The sequence below is a fragment of the Oncorhynchus masou genome, chromosome 11 (assembly GCF_036934945.1).
Source record: "Oncorhynchus masou masou isolate Uvic2021 chromosome 11, UVic_Omas_1.1, whole genome shotgun sequence".
Classification (NCBI taxonomy): Eukaryota; Metazoa; Chordata; class Actinopteri; order Salmoniformes; family Salmonidae; genus Oncorhynchus; species Oncorhynchus masou.
In genome coordinates, this window is record NC_088222.1 from 24872003 (window position 1) to 24889828 (window position 17826).

General features: G+C 41.0%; 1 protein-coding gene across 1 annotated transcript in view; it reads left to right on the forward strand.

The window, feature by feature from the left end:
- LOC135547835 (roundabout homolog 2-like) overlaps positions 1-17826 on the forward strand; it is a 149752-nt gene that overhangs the window by 110234 nt on the left and 21692 nt on the right. Inside the window, exons 9-14 of the mRNA XM_064977063.1 lie at positions 1949-2154; positions 11181-11262; positions 11914-12079; positions 12455-12621; positions 12901-13022; positions 16888-17119. Of these exons, the coding sequence (XP_064833135.1) occupies positions 1949-2154; positions 11181-11262; positions 11914-12079; positions 12455-12621; positions 12901-13022; positions 16888-17119 (975 nt within the window). The remainder of the gene's footprint in view (positions 1-1948; positions 2155-11180; positions 11263-11913; positions 12080-12454; positions 12622-12900; positions 13023-16887; positions 17120-17826) is intronic.

Here is a 17826-nt window from a genome sequence, read left to right on the forward strand (position 1 = left end):
CATTACACAATTTTACAAACAGTATCATCTTCACTCATTCATCTTATACAGCAATTAGATGTAAATCTCATATCTGAGGCTATTATATAAACAGCGTTATGGTAATGTTGCCGTATTGTCTCCCATGAGTTTCACAAAATTGTCCCTGACGGACCAGTTTGTAGCTGGATTCTTCACCGATCTTTTATACCTTCTCCAGAAGATAAATGTTCTTCGGTTCTCCAGTTCGGTGAGGTGGAAGAAATTCCTTTGTCCTCTATGAAAATTCACTCTGTCTCTATACTGTGGCCATGAGGAGATAATCTCCTCCGGGAGTTTATGACCTCTCTCTGACCACAACAGCCTGGGTGTAGGAGACAGGGAGAGGCGATGGGGCTTGCTGTACCCAAAGAGGGCAACGTCATGACACCATTGGGCAGTAGACCGTATCACTATGACATCCACATGGTGACTACAGTAGTATCAAATACCAATATTACAAGTTATTTCTCGTGTCGGATGTTATCCTACTCTAAATAAAATCAAGTAGGATTGAACAAATTGCCCAATTTAGCTACCGCCAGCGACATGTTATGCTGCTACCCGGTGGGAGGCAACTGCTGGCCAGTGGGAAGCAGCTCACGTTGGCAAGCACTAGCCTCTAAGCCCAACCATATTACATTGCTCTGGGAGACCTGTTGCCTGGAGAAAAGATGCTAGCAAGCGCCTCAATAGAACACTGTTGCACTGGTCATTCGCAACTTCTTGTCATTATGTTAGCTAATTGGCATGCCACGGTGACATCCAGATGTCGACCGCAATACGACAAATTATTTCTTCCTCGACCATCAAATAAACATCACTTTCTTTTACATGTTTTAACTAGCGCCATACTGCTGTTGTTGCCAGCTTAAACTAGTATGCTGGGAAGTTCTCATCAAGACCACTGACTGAACCAAATCCATTCATCTACACTCCACTCTCAGCTGCGTGACATACGTCATCAATTTGGGCACCAGGCGTATCCATATATACTTTCCCATTCCACCGCCGCTATCCACAACGCCTTAGCAAACCCAAGCCTACTTGATCGTAATAACGCTCACTCTTGCCTCTATTGGCCGGTTTCGAAGGCATTTACAGATGTCCTCAGGACATGGACAGACATTAGCAATTTCTAAGTCCATTTTGAGCGAAAATTGTCGGGAAGAATGATGCAAGAAAGAAGTAATCTTTTGTTATAGCATCTGATTACAGTTAAATAATATTTTCTGAATCTAGCAATTTTCAATATTAATCATACAATGCGGTGCTGACAATTATTACGCACACAGTGGGTATAGTATAAAAGTCTCAGTTAGCAGAGTAAAAGGATGCCTCACTCTATAAGGCTGGTGTATGATTGGTTTCTCTGCATTTCTGGTTTAGTGACTGTCCTCTGAGTCTGAAGGAGCTGTGATAGAATTTTAGAGCTCTAGAACCTGGTGCAAATACTCTGTCTGAGTTGAGACTAACAGCACTGATAAAGCAGGGGAAGAAGAGACAGTATTAAAAGATTGAACACCCCAGAAATGCAGTGGCTTGTTTCTTGTCTGGGGGAGGGGGCTGTGAGGTGCAGCGGTGAGTCAGAAGAGGAAGAGAAGGAGGAAGAGAAGGAAGGAGTGAGGGTGTGAATGTGTCGTGAGGAAGGCAGGGTAATTAGCGCCGTAGGCGAGCCATCGTTATTCTGCACCTTGTAAATAGAGGCCTATGGTGTGATGTGGTGCCATTAGCACACACTATCAGAAACCTGCAAACGACCCACAAAACAGGTACCCCCTATCACAACAGATACATCAAGAAGACCTTGCGTCTCCAATGATAAATGCATTCACGTTTATGGGGTCAAATTTGTAATTTAGTATAGCACTAAACTGTAATTCATAGTTTGTGTTCATTGTTTTCATTGTGATTCCTTGTTTTTCTCCAGCCTCAAAGGACCGCCCCCCGCCCATCATCCGGCAGGGCCCGTCCAACCAGACGCAGGCTGTTGGAGGTGTGGCCCTGCTGAGGTGCCAGGCGTCAGGGGACCCGGGGCCCACCATTACCTGGCTGAAGGATGGCCTCAGTCTGCTGGGGAAGGACCTTCGCATGGCCCTGCTGGAGCCTGGCAGCCTGCAGATCCAAAGCACCAGGGTGGGTTTATAGGACTGATGCTGTACAAACACAATACGCACAGTCACCGCAGCAAGCCTCCACACTGTGTTCACTCATGATTGATTTGGCCATGAGTCTGCCTGCCATAGTGACTCCATCTTTTCTCTCTCTGCTTCTCTACTTTCATTGCCTTCTTTTCAATAAACTACCCATTCTTTACAGTTTCTCTCTATTCTCAAAGGCAGGTTGTTAAGGTTTGTGTGTGTGTGTGTGTGTGTTTGTCGCTCAGTATGTGTGCGTGCGCACGTGTGTTTATGCGCTTGCCTCTCATATTGCTTGTGAGAGAGAGGAGAGAAAAAATTCCCGTCTGATGTCAGTGAGATGTAATTCAAATGGACAAGTGCAGGCAGGTTGCCTTTAAAGATGAATAGAGGTTATTGATTTTTATAAGTCATTTAAAGCTGTCATTTAGAGCCATTTGCCTAGGCAGCATTTAGAGATGCTCTACCTCAAGGACAGTGATTGGGGGGAATGCAAGCATGTAAGGGACAGATCGAAATTGACAAATAACAATATGTAAAAACACATCCCTCCCTACCTTGTAGGCTTACCCAGTATCGAATCTCTGAATTTCATTCAACATTTTGGTGTTTTGTACCAGATGTCACTTTCCATTCATCAAATTGCCTCTGCACAGTTTGGATTGATTGATTGATTGAAAGTTAAAAATATACATACATTGCATTCGGAAAGTATTCAGACACCTTCACTTTTCCACCGTTTTTTACGTTACAGCCTTATTCTAAAATGGATTAAATGTTTATTTTTCTCATCATTCTATGCACAATATCACACGATGACAAAGTGAAAACAGGTTTTTATAAATTTTTGCAAATGTATTAAAATGAAAAACAGAAATACCTTATTTACATAAGTATTCAGACCCTTTGCGATGAGACTTGACATTGAGCTCAGGTGCATCCTGTTTCCATTGATCATCCTTGAGATGTTTCTACAACTTTATTGGAGTCCACCTGTGGTAAATTCAATTGATTGGACATGATTTGGAAAGGTACACTCCTGTCTATATAAGGTCCCATTTGACAGTGCATGTCAGAGCAAAAACCAAGCCATGAGGTCAAAGGACTTGTCCGTATAGCCCGAGACAAGACTGAGTCGAGGTACAGGTCTGGGGAAAGGTACCAAAACATTTCTGCAGCAGTGAACCATTGGCCTTCATCATTGTTAAATGGAAAAATTTTGGAACCCCCAAGTCTCATCTTAGAGCTGTCCGCCCGGCTAAACTGAGTAATCAGGGGAGAAGGGCCTTGGTCAGGGAGGTGACCAAGAACCCGATGGTCACTCTGACAGAGCTCTAGAGATCCTCTGTGGAAATGGAAGAACCTTCCAGAAGGACAACCATTTCTGCTGCACTCCACCAATCAGGCCTTTATTGTAGAGTGGCCAGATGGAAGGCACTCCTCATCAAAAGGCATATGACAGCCCACTTGGAGTTTGCCAAAAGGACTCTCAGACTATGAGAAACAAAATTCCCTGGTCTGATGAAACCAAGATTTCACTCTTTTGCCTGAATACCAAGTGTTACGTCTGGAGTAAACTTGGCACCATCCCTTTGTTGAAGCATGGTCTTGGCAGAATCATGCTGTGGGGATGTTTTTCAGTGGCAGGAACTGGGAGACTAGTCGGGATCAAGGGAAAGATAAACAGAACAAAGTACTGAGAGATCCATAATAATAACCTGCTCCAGAGCGCTCAGGACCTCAGACTGGGGAGAAAGTTCACATTTTAACAGGACAAAACCCCTAAGCATACAGCCAAGACAACACAGGAGTGGCTTTGGGACATGTCTCTGAATGTCTTTGAGTGACCCAGCCAGAGCCTGGACTTGATCCAGATCTAGTATCTCTGGAGAGACCTGAAAATAGCTGTGCAGCGACGCTCAGCATCCAACCTGCCAGAGCTTGAGAGGGTCTGCAGGAGAATGGGAGAAACTCCTCAAATACAGGTATGCCAAGCTTGTAGCGTCATACTCACGAAGACTCGAGGCTGTAATCGCTACCAAAGGTGCTTCAACAAAGTACTGAGTAAGGAGTCTGAATACTTATGTAAATGTGATATTTCAGTTTTTATTTTTAATACATTTGCAAAACTTTATAAAAACTTGTTTTTGCTTTGTCATTATGGGGTATTCTATGTAGATTGATGAGGGAAACAATATTTAATCAATTTTAGAATAAGGCTGTAACGTAACAAAATGTGGTAAAAGTCAAGGGGTCTGAATACTTTCTGAATACAGAAATCATTTTTAAAGTGACTGGGATTGCACAATATAGTCAGGGACTTATTTCCACTGTGGTCACTACATTTGCTGCGGCACATGCTGCAGAAATATAAGGACTGAATGCATGCCTAATTTACACTTCTCTATCTGGCTTTTGGGGGTCACCTTATTTTTTAACATTTATTGAATAACGGCACAATCATTTGGGCTTGGGCTCATAACATTATTTAATGTATGACTCATCAGCCTCAGGTAGCGTCAGACTTGAATTTTCATGCCGATCAAAGCTCTAATCAAATCCAGACATACATGTATTAATATGCTTTAGAATGGCACTTCCAGTTTGGGCGGGAAATACCAGATTACCCGGGAGAAAAGTGGTTATTCTCGAGGTGGAACATTTAGTAAAATACCAGGAAAATATTCAAACCTAGTCTGTAGCTTCTTTTTTAGATGTTTGGGGTTGCTGGTGAACCATGACGTGCAGGCATAAATAAAGTGACACTGGACGAGCACACCGTCTTTACGGTGTCTATAGGTTTCCATCTAATTGACGACAGATTTTCATGTGAATATTCTAAAATATGCATCAAAACAATATGCATATTTCAGGGTTTCCTTTGGAGGAAAATGTGTCGCCTGACAACGTGACTGGGAAGCCTTTAATTTACGAGACATTTGAGAAATTTACCGGACATCCATTTGCATTCAGATCCGAATTGGCGGAGCCAGCGCCATCAATAAATGAGGGTTTTTGGCCAAATGAGCCACATTACGTGTCCCTAAAAACAGCTTATATCAAACATTATTCCTTATGTTTCGATGTGTAGCATATGCAACATTTTTTTATTGGTTTTTATTGGCTTCTTTCCTAAAAAAATAATTGTCCACCTCACAATTCAGCTGTCAGAGATTTGAGCACTAAATGCATCAGGGCATTGCATGCATAGGCCTATAGGCTTAGGTGTCCACTATATGATATTAACATTACAAAATATATAGAGCCTATTTAATAAGGAAGTGATGCGTAGGCCTCGCCCCAGAGAGATAGAGACAGATATGCTGGTGGCATGCTACGACACTGACATGCATTTCTTTATGTCAGATGGCTAGATAGTACAGATGTACAGAAGGAGGCTAATTTGTTATTTTTCAATCAGAATATCTGGTATAAAGATAAGCATTGTTTTATTAGATTATAGTAGTAACTCTGGTAGGCATGTAACATTCCTCCTCACCTCAAGTTCTACTGTTGGAGTCAGTCTGAGCGCCAGTGCACACTGCCTTCATATCATATGCTTGCAGTGGTTAAAGCTTAATATCAGCCACACCAAACCTTCACTAAAGTTTATTAATAATGTCAAAAGTATTTTAAGCCATTGTTTATAGGGAAAATATGAGCAGGCAAACACGGCATTAAAGTTGGAACTTAATTTGGTTTAAACCTTTTCAGAAGTTTTGAACAGGCTATATTGCAGCAATTACCAACAAAGGCAAGTGCCTACCATACCCAACAAATGACAGAAAAAGTATAATGTTATTTATATTAAAACAGGCCTACTTATAACCTATCTTAAGCACACAATTAAAAAGACAGATGTAATTTTAGCCAATGAAAATGTCTCCAAATTTTTAAACAAAACAGGTTTTTAATATTTAAAGAACTGGTTTTGAATAATAAATAAGCTTATAAAAATAACAATTATATACAGTAATACTAATAATAATAAAGATAAAACAAATTACTATAGAGCTCCAAAATGCTGCATTCTTCAGATCTACAATATTAAAACGTACATTAAATTCCCCTCATAAGCTTTTTACTATACTGTAGACATATTCTTTTACTTCAATGAAAAAGGCCTCCATCTTCACAATCAACAGTAGCCTAGGCCAATAAAATCTGTGTGTAAATACGTAATGCACATACAAAATATATTTTGGGTTTAAATTGCTATGTACCTAATACAAAATACAAGTTTAAATGGTTTCCATTGCATTTTCAACTCTACTGATGGTTTTGTCACAGAAATGTTGCGTAGGTATAGCGAATGTGCCTACCGGTATTGGCACATGCGCTCTAGTCACCAGCTTGCAGATACAGTGCAGGTATAGCCTACTACATGATGATATTATTATGGACAAAGTGTGAGATTATTTTTATTTGTCAAACGGCAGCCAAGCATCGGTCATCATGTCACCAGAATAAGACCCCCAATATCTATTGAAAGGAGCATCAACCTTATCAATGTGCACTTTCACCACCCTGTGAAGTTCATCAGAACATATTTCATCTGTAGCCTAATAAACTGCATACTTTCCTATGATGTGTTGACATTTTTTACTCGCGTAAACAATTTGGATGGAAACGTGGTTAATGTCAAGCTATGTTGAGGATGCTGGAATTATATTTGGGATGAACGGTGTGCATGCCTACCGGAAACTTTTGAATTTGCATAATTAGATGGCATATTGTGACTGGTTGTGTTTATATATTTATATATATTAAATATATATATATATATATATATATTGAAGCATTTGCTTCTAGGTGTGCAAGGAATAGCTGCATGGATTGGAGAGGAGGCAGAGAGTGTGTTGAACTTTCCTGAGAAACTGAGCCTGCCGGGAGCATATATGGCCACATTACTATAGGAAGACTTGGAAGAATGATGATCTGCAACAGATTGCACATTCAGTATCAGAAGTAAAAAATACAGCAAGACTGGCCTGCTACAGTGTGTTTATAGACCTTATAAACTGCCAAGAGTAGACCCAAAACAACATTGAAACATTGAAATCACAGGGCTTTTGCGCCAATATTCAAATGACATTTTCACTGCAGCCTTGAGTAGGCTAGAATGTTGTACTCACTGGAAAACAATAATGCAATTTAGGCTAGTCTAGGTAGGATCATTGTATTGTCCCTAAACAACATCAATAGTTTTAGCTGTGTGTCTCATGTCTCTACTGCCTATCAGCTATTCCTATTTGTTCTTGTCGATTCATATAACAAGTGTATGCAGCTTTGAATGTTTTTATGTGTGGTATGATTGCTAGTTAGCCTATTGCAGATCTGGACAAACGATCCACCTACCACTATTGTCACCATAAATGGTGGATCTACGGCATAAAAGACCGTTAGGTTTACTATACTGTGGTATAGTAAAAGTTAGCACATGGAATAGCGTACTGCATAAGGGGAGTACCAAAACACAGTGATTTTGGGGAGGTGCACGCAAGCAGCTGAGGAAATGTGGCGAGGATGGAAGAAATTATGTAGTAAAACTTGTAAAAGAGCAATTGTAAAAAAACAATATTTAAAAAACACACAACCCTTCCCAAACCCTCCCAAAAAAGTTTGACATCCCTCTCCTATTTTGGAGAGAGAGAGAATAAAGGAGAGAGAGAGGGGGAACTAGGGAGAGAGAGAGAGGAAACAAGGGAGAGAGAGAGAGAGAGCAGGAACAAAGGAGAGAGAGAGAGAGAGCAGGAACAAAGGAGAGAGAGAGAGAGCGGGAACAAGGGAGAGCGAGAGAGAGAGTGTGTAAGGGAGCAGCCCCAGTATTTAAGAGGCCAACGTTAAATAGATTATCATGTCCCTGTTTCACTGTGTCTGATCTGTACTGATGATGATAGGGCTGAGGATGTGGGAGGCTGACGAGTACTAAGCAATTTTTTTCATAACTTCAGCACTTTCAGCACATCTTCCCTCGCTCTGTCTTCTTGTTGTCACCCACTCCCTCTCTCCCTGGGTGCGAATCAGGCCAGTGGAGGTTAATGCATTTTTTGTGTACTGCTGCCTGCTCTTTCAATAGCAGAGGTTGACAAAAGGGCTGTGAAGGCCAACTGGGATCAAGGTTGGACTGGAAAGACCAATGGAGCCAACAAGCATCACCACCAAACAATATTACTACTATCAAAAAGGCACACTGGTTTTAATGAGCATACAGTGCCTTCACTGGTATAACTCAGTTTCTCTGGACTCCCCTGCAAGGTCTGGACCCCCCTTTAAATAAATAAAAACATTTAAGTATAGACTACTGATCACTGTCCATAGTGCTGAAATTGTGACGTCAATGCGGCTGCATGCCTATCGATGATAGGCTTTCTGTGATGCCATGGCTTAGCTTAGCTTTAGCTAATAGATACATGTTTATTGGTAGGCCTATTTGGTCATCATTTTCTCATATTAAGCCTAACATTTCATGAAGGTCTATATGGTGTCACAATTCTGCAATTTTTATACTGCCGGCTGGTGGCAAATTCAAACATTGCAGATTGTAAAATAAATGTTTGATGCAACAGCATACTAATCAGCTAGATTTTTTAACTGTCCCGTATAGGCTACCTGAACCTGAATGACATGAGCCATCCTCCCAGCTTGGATAGAATGTTGTGCGTAAAACCAGTCCATTGATGCCAAATAATAGAGTCAGTCCACCCTCAAAACACTAGCTTACTAGGGATTGTTTCATTATGCAGTGTACTATCTATAGCTATATAGCGTATTTAGCTGTGATTTATAAACTTGTTATAAAAATGACACATCAAATAGCCAAACAATGAGGAAAAAAGTAGTCGGCTTAAGGATAAATTCAGCCACTATTTATTGTTGAACTCAGCGGGTTTTGTCTGGCTATTGGGCTGCAATATTCAAGGTAAATTAAATCAAATTAAATTAAATCCAACTTGAGAGACTCCCCTGAATTCTCCTTTTTTTGTGAGCAAATGTTTCCACCACTGCCTGTAAGCCCAGGTCGCGGAACCGACTGTTTTATATATTGAGTATTACCAACCTAGACAGTCTTTTCTGAGACATTGTTTTGCACACAATTTAAACGTAGCCTCTCTTTCCGTAATGTGTTGAGGCTGGCAATTAAGGAGATTGAGAGGATTAATTAAAGATGCTACAGAACTGCTGTATATCAAGCTCAACTCCCTTCTGCCCAGTTTCCCTGATGTTGCTAACGCAATCAAACTGTTTTTACCATTCCTGTAACTATCGCTTCTGTGGGAGATCATTTTCTAATTTAAAACCTATTAATAACTACCTAAGAACCATCAGGCTCTCGGTCTGATATGTGCTTTTGAACAACTGAGTAAGCTCCACTCATTGCACTGGCGCCATCGTAGACTTGACCATTTGTTCACTGATATCCCCTCATACTTATAATCAGTTTATTTTAAATGTTTCAGTCACATTCCTGAAGCCCAAGAAACAAACACTTAGCCTCCTAGCACATATGTAAATTAAAACGTTTTATGAATTACTTTTTGGAGGGTTAATGTCAATGGATTTTTCCCCCACATTTTGTTGTGTTACAAGGTGGGGTTGAAATGTATTTAATTGTAAAAAAAAAAAAAAAAAAAATGTCAAAGTGGAAAAACAATTCTAACATTTGTGAAAAATTCATGATCATTTAAACCACAATATGTCTTGATTACATAAGTATTCAACCTCCTGAGTCAATACATGTTAGAATCTCATTTGGCATTGATTACAGCTGTGAGTCTTTCTGGGTACATCTCTAAGAGCTTTGCACACCTTGATTGTACAATATTTTCACATTTTTATTTTTAGATTTCTTCAAGCTCTGTCAGGTTGGTTGTTGACTATTGCTAGAAAACATTTTTTAAGTATTGCCATAGATTTCAAGCCAAAGTTAAAACTGTAACTAGGCCACTCAGGAACACTAATTGTTGTCTTGGTAAACAACTCCGGTGTACATTTGGCCTTATGTTTTAGGTTATTGTCCTGCTGAAAGGTGAATTTGTCTCCCGGTGTCTGTTGGAAAGCAGACTGAACCAGGTTTTCCTCTATGATTTAGCCTGTGCTGAGCTCTATTCAGTTTATTTCTATAAATCAAAAACACCTTAGTCCTCGCCGATGACAAGCCCAATACCCACAACATGGTGCAGCCATTAAACTCTGTAACTGTTTTAAAGTCACCATTGGCCGTATGGTGAAATCCCTGAGCGGATTCCTTCCTCTCCGGCAGCTGAGTTCGGAAGGCCCTCTGTGTCTTTGTAGTGACTGGGTGTATTTTTACACCAACCAAAGTGTAATTAAAAAATAACTTCAGCTCAAAGGGATATTCAATGTCTGTTTTTCTTACCCGTCTACCCTTTTTGCGAGGCATTTAAAAACCTCCCTGATCTTTTTTGTTGAATCTGTGTTTGAAGTTCACTGCTCGACTGAGGGACCTTAAAGATAATTGTATGTGTGGGGTAAAGAGATGAGGTCGTCATAAAAAAATATTGCTAAATACTATTATTGGACACAAGGTCCATGCAACTTATTATGTGACTTGTTAAGCACATTTTTACTTTTGAACTTATTTAGGCTTGTCTTGGCAAAGGGGTGAATGCTTATTGACTCAAGACATTTCAGCATTTCATTTTTTATTCATTTGTAATTCAACTTTGGCATTATGGGGTATTGTGTGTAGGCCAATGACACAAAATCTAAATTTGATCTATTTTAAATTCAGGCTGTAACATTACAAGGGGTGTGAATAATTGCTGAAGGCACTGTACTCTATATAAAAAAGTTGATCTTTCAAAACTGTTATTATTTGAGAAGTTGATTGATTTGTTCATCAGCTGAATGTTTGTTTGGTCAGTTGTATGATCAGTTTTATGGATGCATGTTTGGTTGTTTCTCTTTAAAGAAAGAATTGGGAAGACAGTTGGTTTATTGTCAACTGTCTGGTCAGTGTATGTTCTGATGTGTTCTGATGAGTTCCTCTGTCCTCCTCAGCTATCTGACTCTGGGCTGTACACCTGTGTGGCCACCAGCTCCAGTGGGGAGACCTCATGGAGTGCCTTCCTGGATGTCAGAGGTATAGTAACAATGTGTCCATTTTATTCTAGAACCGAAAAGGGTTATTCGACTGTCCCCGTAGGAGAACGCTTATAACCATTTTGGGTTCCATGTAGAGCCTTTTCCACAGATGGTTCTACGTGGAACCCGAAATAGTTCCTGATTGGCAGATGAGTGGCAACCCAGATTACAAGCACCTGCTGCTAATCTGTTGATTTTTACAAATGCTGCTTGGAATTAAAGAAAAATGTACCTACACACTGAAGAAGGCTCTAAAGCCAAAACGTCTGTGTACACTATCCTGAGGCAGTAAAACAATGAAAAACATCGAACAATAATGTAAGCTTTACAGTATGTAACATATTTTTGTGTATGAACCCATTACACCTCTTTGATTGTCTGAATTCACAGGTTTTACGCACCAGCCAAGCTTTTGGGAGAGCCCTATGGTTCTCTTTTGATTAACCAAAATAGTTCTACCTGAAACAAAAAAGGGTTCTCCGACCTATGGGGACAGCCAAAGAACCCTTTTGGAACCATTTCTTCTAAGAGTGTACAGTACACACCATTGATTGAAGCCAATCAACCTGATGCTTTCGTTTCTCCTTCAATCTGCCTTGTCCATTTTGATTAATTTTGAAAGAACCTGTTCTCCTTTTCTCCATCTCAGAGTCCAGTGACCTCACAGACTCCATGTCCCACAATGCCAGTACCCTACCAGGGCCTCCCTCCAAGCCAGAGGTCACTGATGTTACCAAGAGCACAGTGTCATTGTCTTGGGAACCTGGGACCGAGGAGGGCTCCCCAATCTCCTCCTATGTCATTGAGGCCTTTGGGTATGTCTGGGAACCTTGGCCCTAAGAGAAGCTGCAGCAAATGACCCCAAGCTTTCAGAGCAATGACATATGTATGCATGTATGTGGGCATAAGGTTCACTGGCATGTTCAGGGCAAGCACATACACCCTAGGGCTTTGGCTGAATAGTCTGCATACAAGAATCATGTACAGTCCAACAAGGTTGATCAGAGTTTTTTTGAAACACTAAAAAGTGTTTAGGTTTCAGACTAGATTTGCAGATGTCTTGATGTTGCTAGTTAAATTAGCTAAGTGAAAAACAATATGACTGCCATAGCTACAGTATGGAATGTTATTTCCGTAAAAGCTTTTCTTGGCTTCACTAAATATCTTCCTCCTGTTTTCTCTGTGAGCAGTCAGCTGGTCAGCAACAGCTGGCAGACTGTGGCTGACCACGGGAAGACCACACAGTTCACGGTCAAGGACCTGCGACCCAACACAGTCTACCTGTTCATCATCAGAGCGGTCAATGCCCAGGGTCTCGGAGACCCAAGCCCCATGTCTGAGCCTGTCCGCACCCAAGGTACTGTACAGAACTAACCACTGTGTCTCAGTGTGCCTCATGCCATTAGAACATTTTCATAAAGGTTTAATCGCAATTGGCATCATCCTCTTTCTTTCTTTCTTTCTTTCTTTCTCTCTCTCTCTCTCTCTCTCTCGCTCTCTCTCTCTCTCTCGCTCCCACGCATTCTCTCTTTCTCTGTCTGTCTGTCTCTCTCTCACTTTTCTCTTCCCCCCCCTCTCTCTCTCTCTCTCTCTCTCTCTCTCTCACTTTCTCTCTCTCTCTCTTTCTCTCTCTCAGACATCAGCCCTCCGGTGCAGGGTGTCGACCATCGACGTGTCCAGAAGGAGCTGGGTGATGTGGTGGTCAGCATGCATAACCCTGTGGTCATCAGCTCCACCTCTGTCCAGGTCACATGGACTGTGAGTACCACTGATAGGAATCAATACTGTAAATTGTTTTTAATGTTGCATATCGACAGAATTGCAGTTGACAGTTTGAGCATCTGTTGACCATCTGTAATGGGACTCAACAAAAACACTGTAATTTAAGATTTAGACTTGCTGAGCCCAATTATTAATTTATGTATAGATGTCACAATGAGGAACTAGTATGAGTAGGTTTGGTATAAACATGGATGATGAGTTATTATTCTCACTGAATCAAACAGGCAGTATAGAACCTGAAGAGCTGAGTAGCGAGAGAGATGAGCCTTGTACAGCGTTAGGATCGTTCAGGAACAGAGCCAGTTCCAAGCCTTTGCTTATCTCCAAGCTTCATACGCAGTTTGAGTTCAGTTTTTCACACATAAATGCTGTGTCACCCACTGCCTGTTCTCAGTTAGCACACACACATGCATAAACACACGCACACACGTGTGCGCACACACACACAGTGCGAGTGTCTGAGACGGGTGGACGTGGAGTCCAAGGACAGCTGGTGTTCCATCAATCTGTGATTGTTTGGGGTGACGTAGGAATTAAGACAAATGTTTCTCACTGAGACAAATAGATCACCATTAGCGGCAACATGTTGTGTTCTCTCTTTTGGATGCGGTTGGCAGTCAGCTCTTCATCTGGAGGTTATTAATATTTCCCTTCTGGAGAGCAATGCTTAATGACAGAGGCTCTTCCATTCCTCACACAAGTACACATACATCAGTGGCGTTCGGTGACATTTCGGATGAGGGTGGCCAATTTTTTAAAATTTGATGAGCATTTTTTTCTATTACAGCATAACGGATGACTGTCATTCATGTTCTAACCAAATGGCCACCCGGACTATTTACATTGAACCCCCTCCCCTCTTTTTTTTTTACACTGCTGCTACTTGCTGTTTATTATCTATGCATAGTCACTTTGCAAATTACCTCGATTAACCTGTACACGGTTACCCCGTGTATATAGCCTTGCTATTGTCATGTACAGTACATTTATTGTGTTACTTTTTGATTTATGAAATTTTTATTTAGTTTATTTAGTAAATATTTTCTTAACTCTATTTCTCGAACTCCATTGTTGGTTAAGGTCTTGTAAGTAAGCATTTCACGGGACGGTCTACACCTGTTGTATTCGGCACATGTGACAAATAACATTGGTATAATTAAACCCAGCTCAATGTAAAATCGATGTAAAAAGGCTACTTACTACAAGATATTCAAATTTTCCCTATACCTATCATTAGGTTGCTACAACCTAGCATATGATTTAAAGTTTACATTTTAGGTGCACAGGTAGAGAGAACATTTTTAGTAATCTAGGTGACAGACAGTGACACATTCAATACCGCCTTGCACACTCTAGCTGATGTAGGGTGTAATATTATCGGTGGAATGAATACACCGCTGATCACACGCAAAAACAGTTCACTTTTATAGCAGCCACATACAAACAGCATGATCGTTTAGCTTGTTGTAGAATTCCTTCTCACATCTACGCGCTCTCCTCCTCTAACCTTGTCCCTTCGCATGTGGACTTCAGTGTACAACACGTCAGTTGTCTGTGACCAGGCAAAAAAACCTTTCCAGGCAAACCTTCATAACATAACCACAACACACAGCCTACATAGTTGTCACCATATTAGCTAATGTCATAGCTAGTCAGTACTCTAGCCATTAGAACTAACGTGTGAGTAAACCCGCTACAATCTAGCAGTAAATTAATAAAAACAAAATCTTACCTTAACTTGGAAGCGTTCCAGTGTTGGATAGCCATAGCCAGCTAGCTAACATAGCATCCCTCTCTGTTTGAGTAGGGTAAACTAGCTATCTGCATTTGCACTCTCTCTCTCTCTCCCGCTCTCTTGCTTTTCCTTCCTTTTATAAAAAAATGAATTTGTTCAAAACTGTTCCAACTATTCTCTTACTCACCACATTTTGTGCACTGCAGTCTTAGCTGTAGCTTATGCTTCCAGTATTATATTAATTCTCTGATCAATTGATTGGGTGGACAACATAGGTTGGAGGATGTCCTCTTGAAGTTGTCATAATTACTGTGTAAGTCAATGGAAGAGGATGAGAACCATGAGCCTCCTAGGTTTTGTATTGTACCCAGAGGAGGATGGAAAATAGCTGTCCTCCGGCTACACCATGGTGCTACCATGCAAAGTGCTGTTGAGGCTACTGTAGACCTTCATTGCAAAACAGTGTGTTTAATCAATTATTTGGTGACGTGAATATATTTAGTGTAGTTTTATCTAAAAAGGATAACTTTTGTAATGTTTTAATATTTTTATATTTATACAATTCACTGAAGATGATGGTCCTCCCCGTCCTCCACTGAGGAGCCTCCACTGACATACATGCACACGCATGTACACAAATGCACTCCATATGCTTCAGCACTGTATGCACCAGTGCCTTGATGTCATTTGAACATTATTAGGTATCTGGTTCTCTTCGAGAAAGGGATTTGTATTAGTGCTGCATAGCACCATTGTTTTGTTTAGCAGATGGTACTGTCACCACTTCCGCCGAAGTCGGCCCCTCTCCTTGTTCGGGTGGCGTTGGGCGGTCGACGTCACCGGCTTTCTAGCCATCGCCGCTCCATTTTTCATTTATCTATTTGTTTTGTCTTTTTCCCTGCACACCTGGTTTTCATTCCCCAATCACACTACATGTATTTATTCCTCTGTTCCCCCTCATGTCTTTGTGTGAGGTTGTTTTGTGTTATGTGTCTGTGTTGACAGGCTTTACTAGTATGCGTTTATTCCGTGTTTTATTTCACGAGGTATGTTATTGTGTTTATACAATATTACTGTGACTGTTTGCGCGTTTGCACTTTTGCATTGGCTGGAGGTTTCGACACAGTGGTGTCCGTCTGTTGTTTTCTCCTACCTAAATAAAGTGTGCGCCTGTTCACAACTCTGCTCTCCTGCACCTGACTCTACTCCCAGTACACACACCTATGACAGGTACACTAGTTAATAACATGGCTTATTCAAGGGAACAATCCAAAATAACATTCAATTGAAATTACACTTTGAGATACCATCTACCATCTTCAGTTAGTTACAATATTAGTTATAATATTTCTAGTATGTAATTACATTGTAACACAGGCCAGATTAAGTCTCAGAATAAGCATAGGTTTTTCTTCTTCACAAATACTATTATTGTCATGCAAAACTCTTCTCCTAACATACCCTAGCATACCCGTCCTATAAGACAAGGGAAAATTAAACAGAATGGGCTTGTTTATGATATTTACTCCCGCCATGGCTGCATCTAGATGGATCAAGCAGTTCTACTACAGGTAAGGGAGGGGATGGGAAAGAGAGAGTGTGGGGGCAGGCGATCATAAAGCTTTTAGATTCACCAATCACATCGTTAAATGAAATGCAAGCAGGCAACCGTAGAGGCAGAGCATCAGCAGCACGTTTCCATGATTTATTTGGACTGGGCTGACGGTAAACAGCTGCTTTATTTGCCCTGTAAAAGCTTTTTCTTGCTTCTGCCCCTGTTAACAAGCCATTACTGTGAGTTATGTTGCACACTCCATCCCCAGACCCCACCACTGCAACTTTCCCCCGCCATAGTAACGCGATTTGTTTACAGAAAAGGATAACGTTTGGATTTAATCCACTCTGTCAGGGTGTAAGAGCTTCGTAGCTCTCTGTTTTGCTGGTTTGGTTGGATTGTGGTGTATTTAAATGGGCAGGAAGTAGTTACTATGAATCAAAGTTGATATCATTTAGCTAATGTTGAAGAATAAATGTTCTTATATCATTATTGAAAATTCCCTTAAAAAATCTGCAATATATACATCTGCCTCCTTTTCTCTCTTTCAGGTGGAGAAACCTTCTCAGTTTATCCAGGGTTATCGTGTTCTGTACAGGCAGACGTCAGGCCTGCCCTCCCCGGGGGCCTGGCAGGTGCAGGACGTGAAGGTCCCCTCAGAGAGAGACGTGGCTCTGTCTGGCCTGAAGAAGGGTGTTGTCTACGAGATAAAAGTCCGTCCGTACTTCAACGAGTTCCAGGGAGCAGACAGTGAATCAATGACAGCACGCACCTTGGAGGAAGGTAAAGGACTTTACCGACTCAATATGTGTAGTGATGCAACAGATATTGCCAACTGTGTAGGAGGTATTATTTTCACTGTCAGAAACTCCTGAAATTATTTGACATCAATGCTACTTGATGCTACATTAGGTAATGGCCACATACTGGACCTAGAAGCTGATACAGAATGTCATTACACACAAACACACTCTCTCTGCAAACAGACACACTCAAGAGAGGGGGAGGGGCTGTTTCCTGTGACACCAGCTCAACCCTTTTCCTGCTTCTCTCTCTGCACCTCTCCCTGTTCCTCTCTCTACTTTCTCTGGACACCTGCTGCCACCTGCCATGCCCCTGTTGCATACAGCATTCATGCTGTGACTTTATGATTTTACCTCCCTCCACCCCTTCTCTTTCTTTCTTTCTTTCTTTCTTTCTTTCTTTCTTTCTTTCTTTCTTTCTTTCTTTCTTTCTTTCTTTCTTTCTTTCTTTCTTTCTTTCTTTCTTTCTTTCTCTGTCTTGCCACCTCTCCCCCTTTCCATCATATACATGCATACATGAAAAGTTACTTAAGTTAAATCAAACATTGATGTCAGTCAGAGATTTGAACAGAAGCTCAAGTTACACAGGTGTCTCAGGTTACGATTCAGCCCTCTGTGAACGGTTGATTAATTGGGTTGCTTTTTATTCCTTGTGTACATTAACATAATTAGGTCCACACAGTAGCT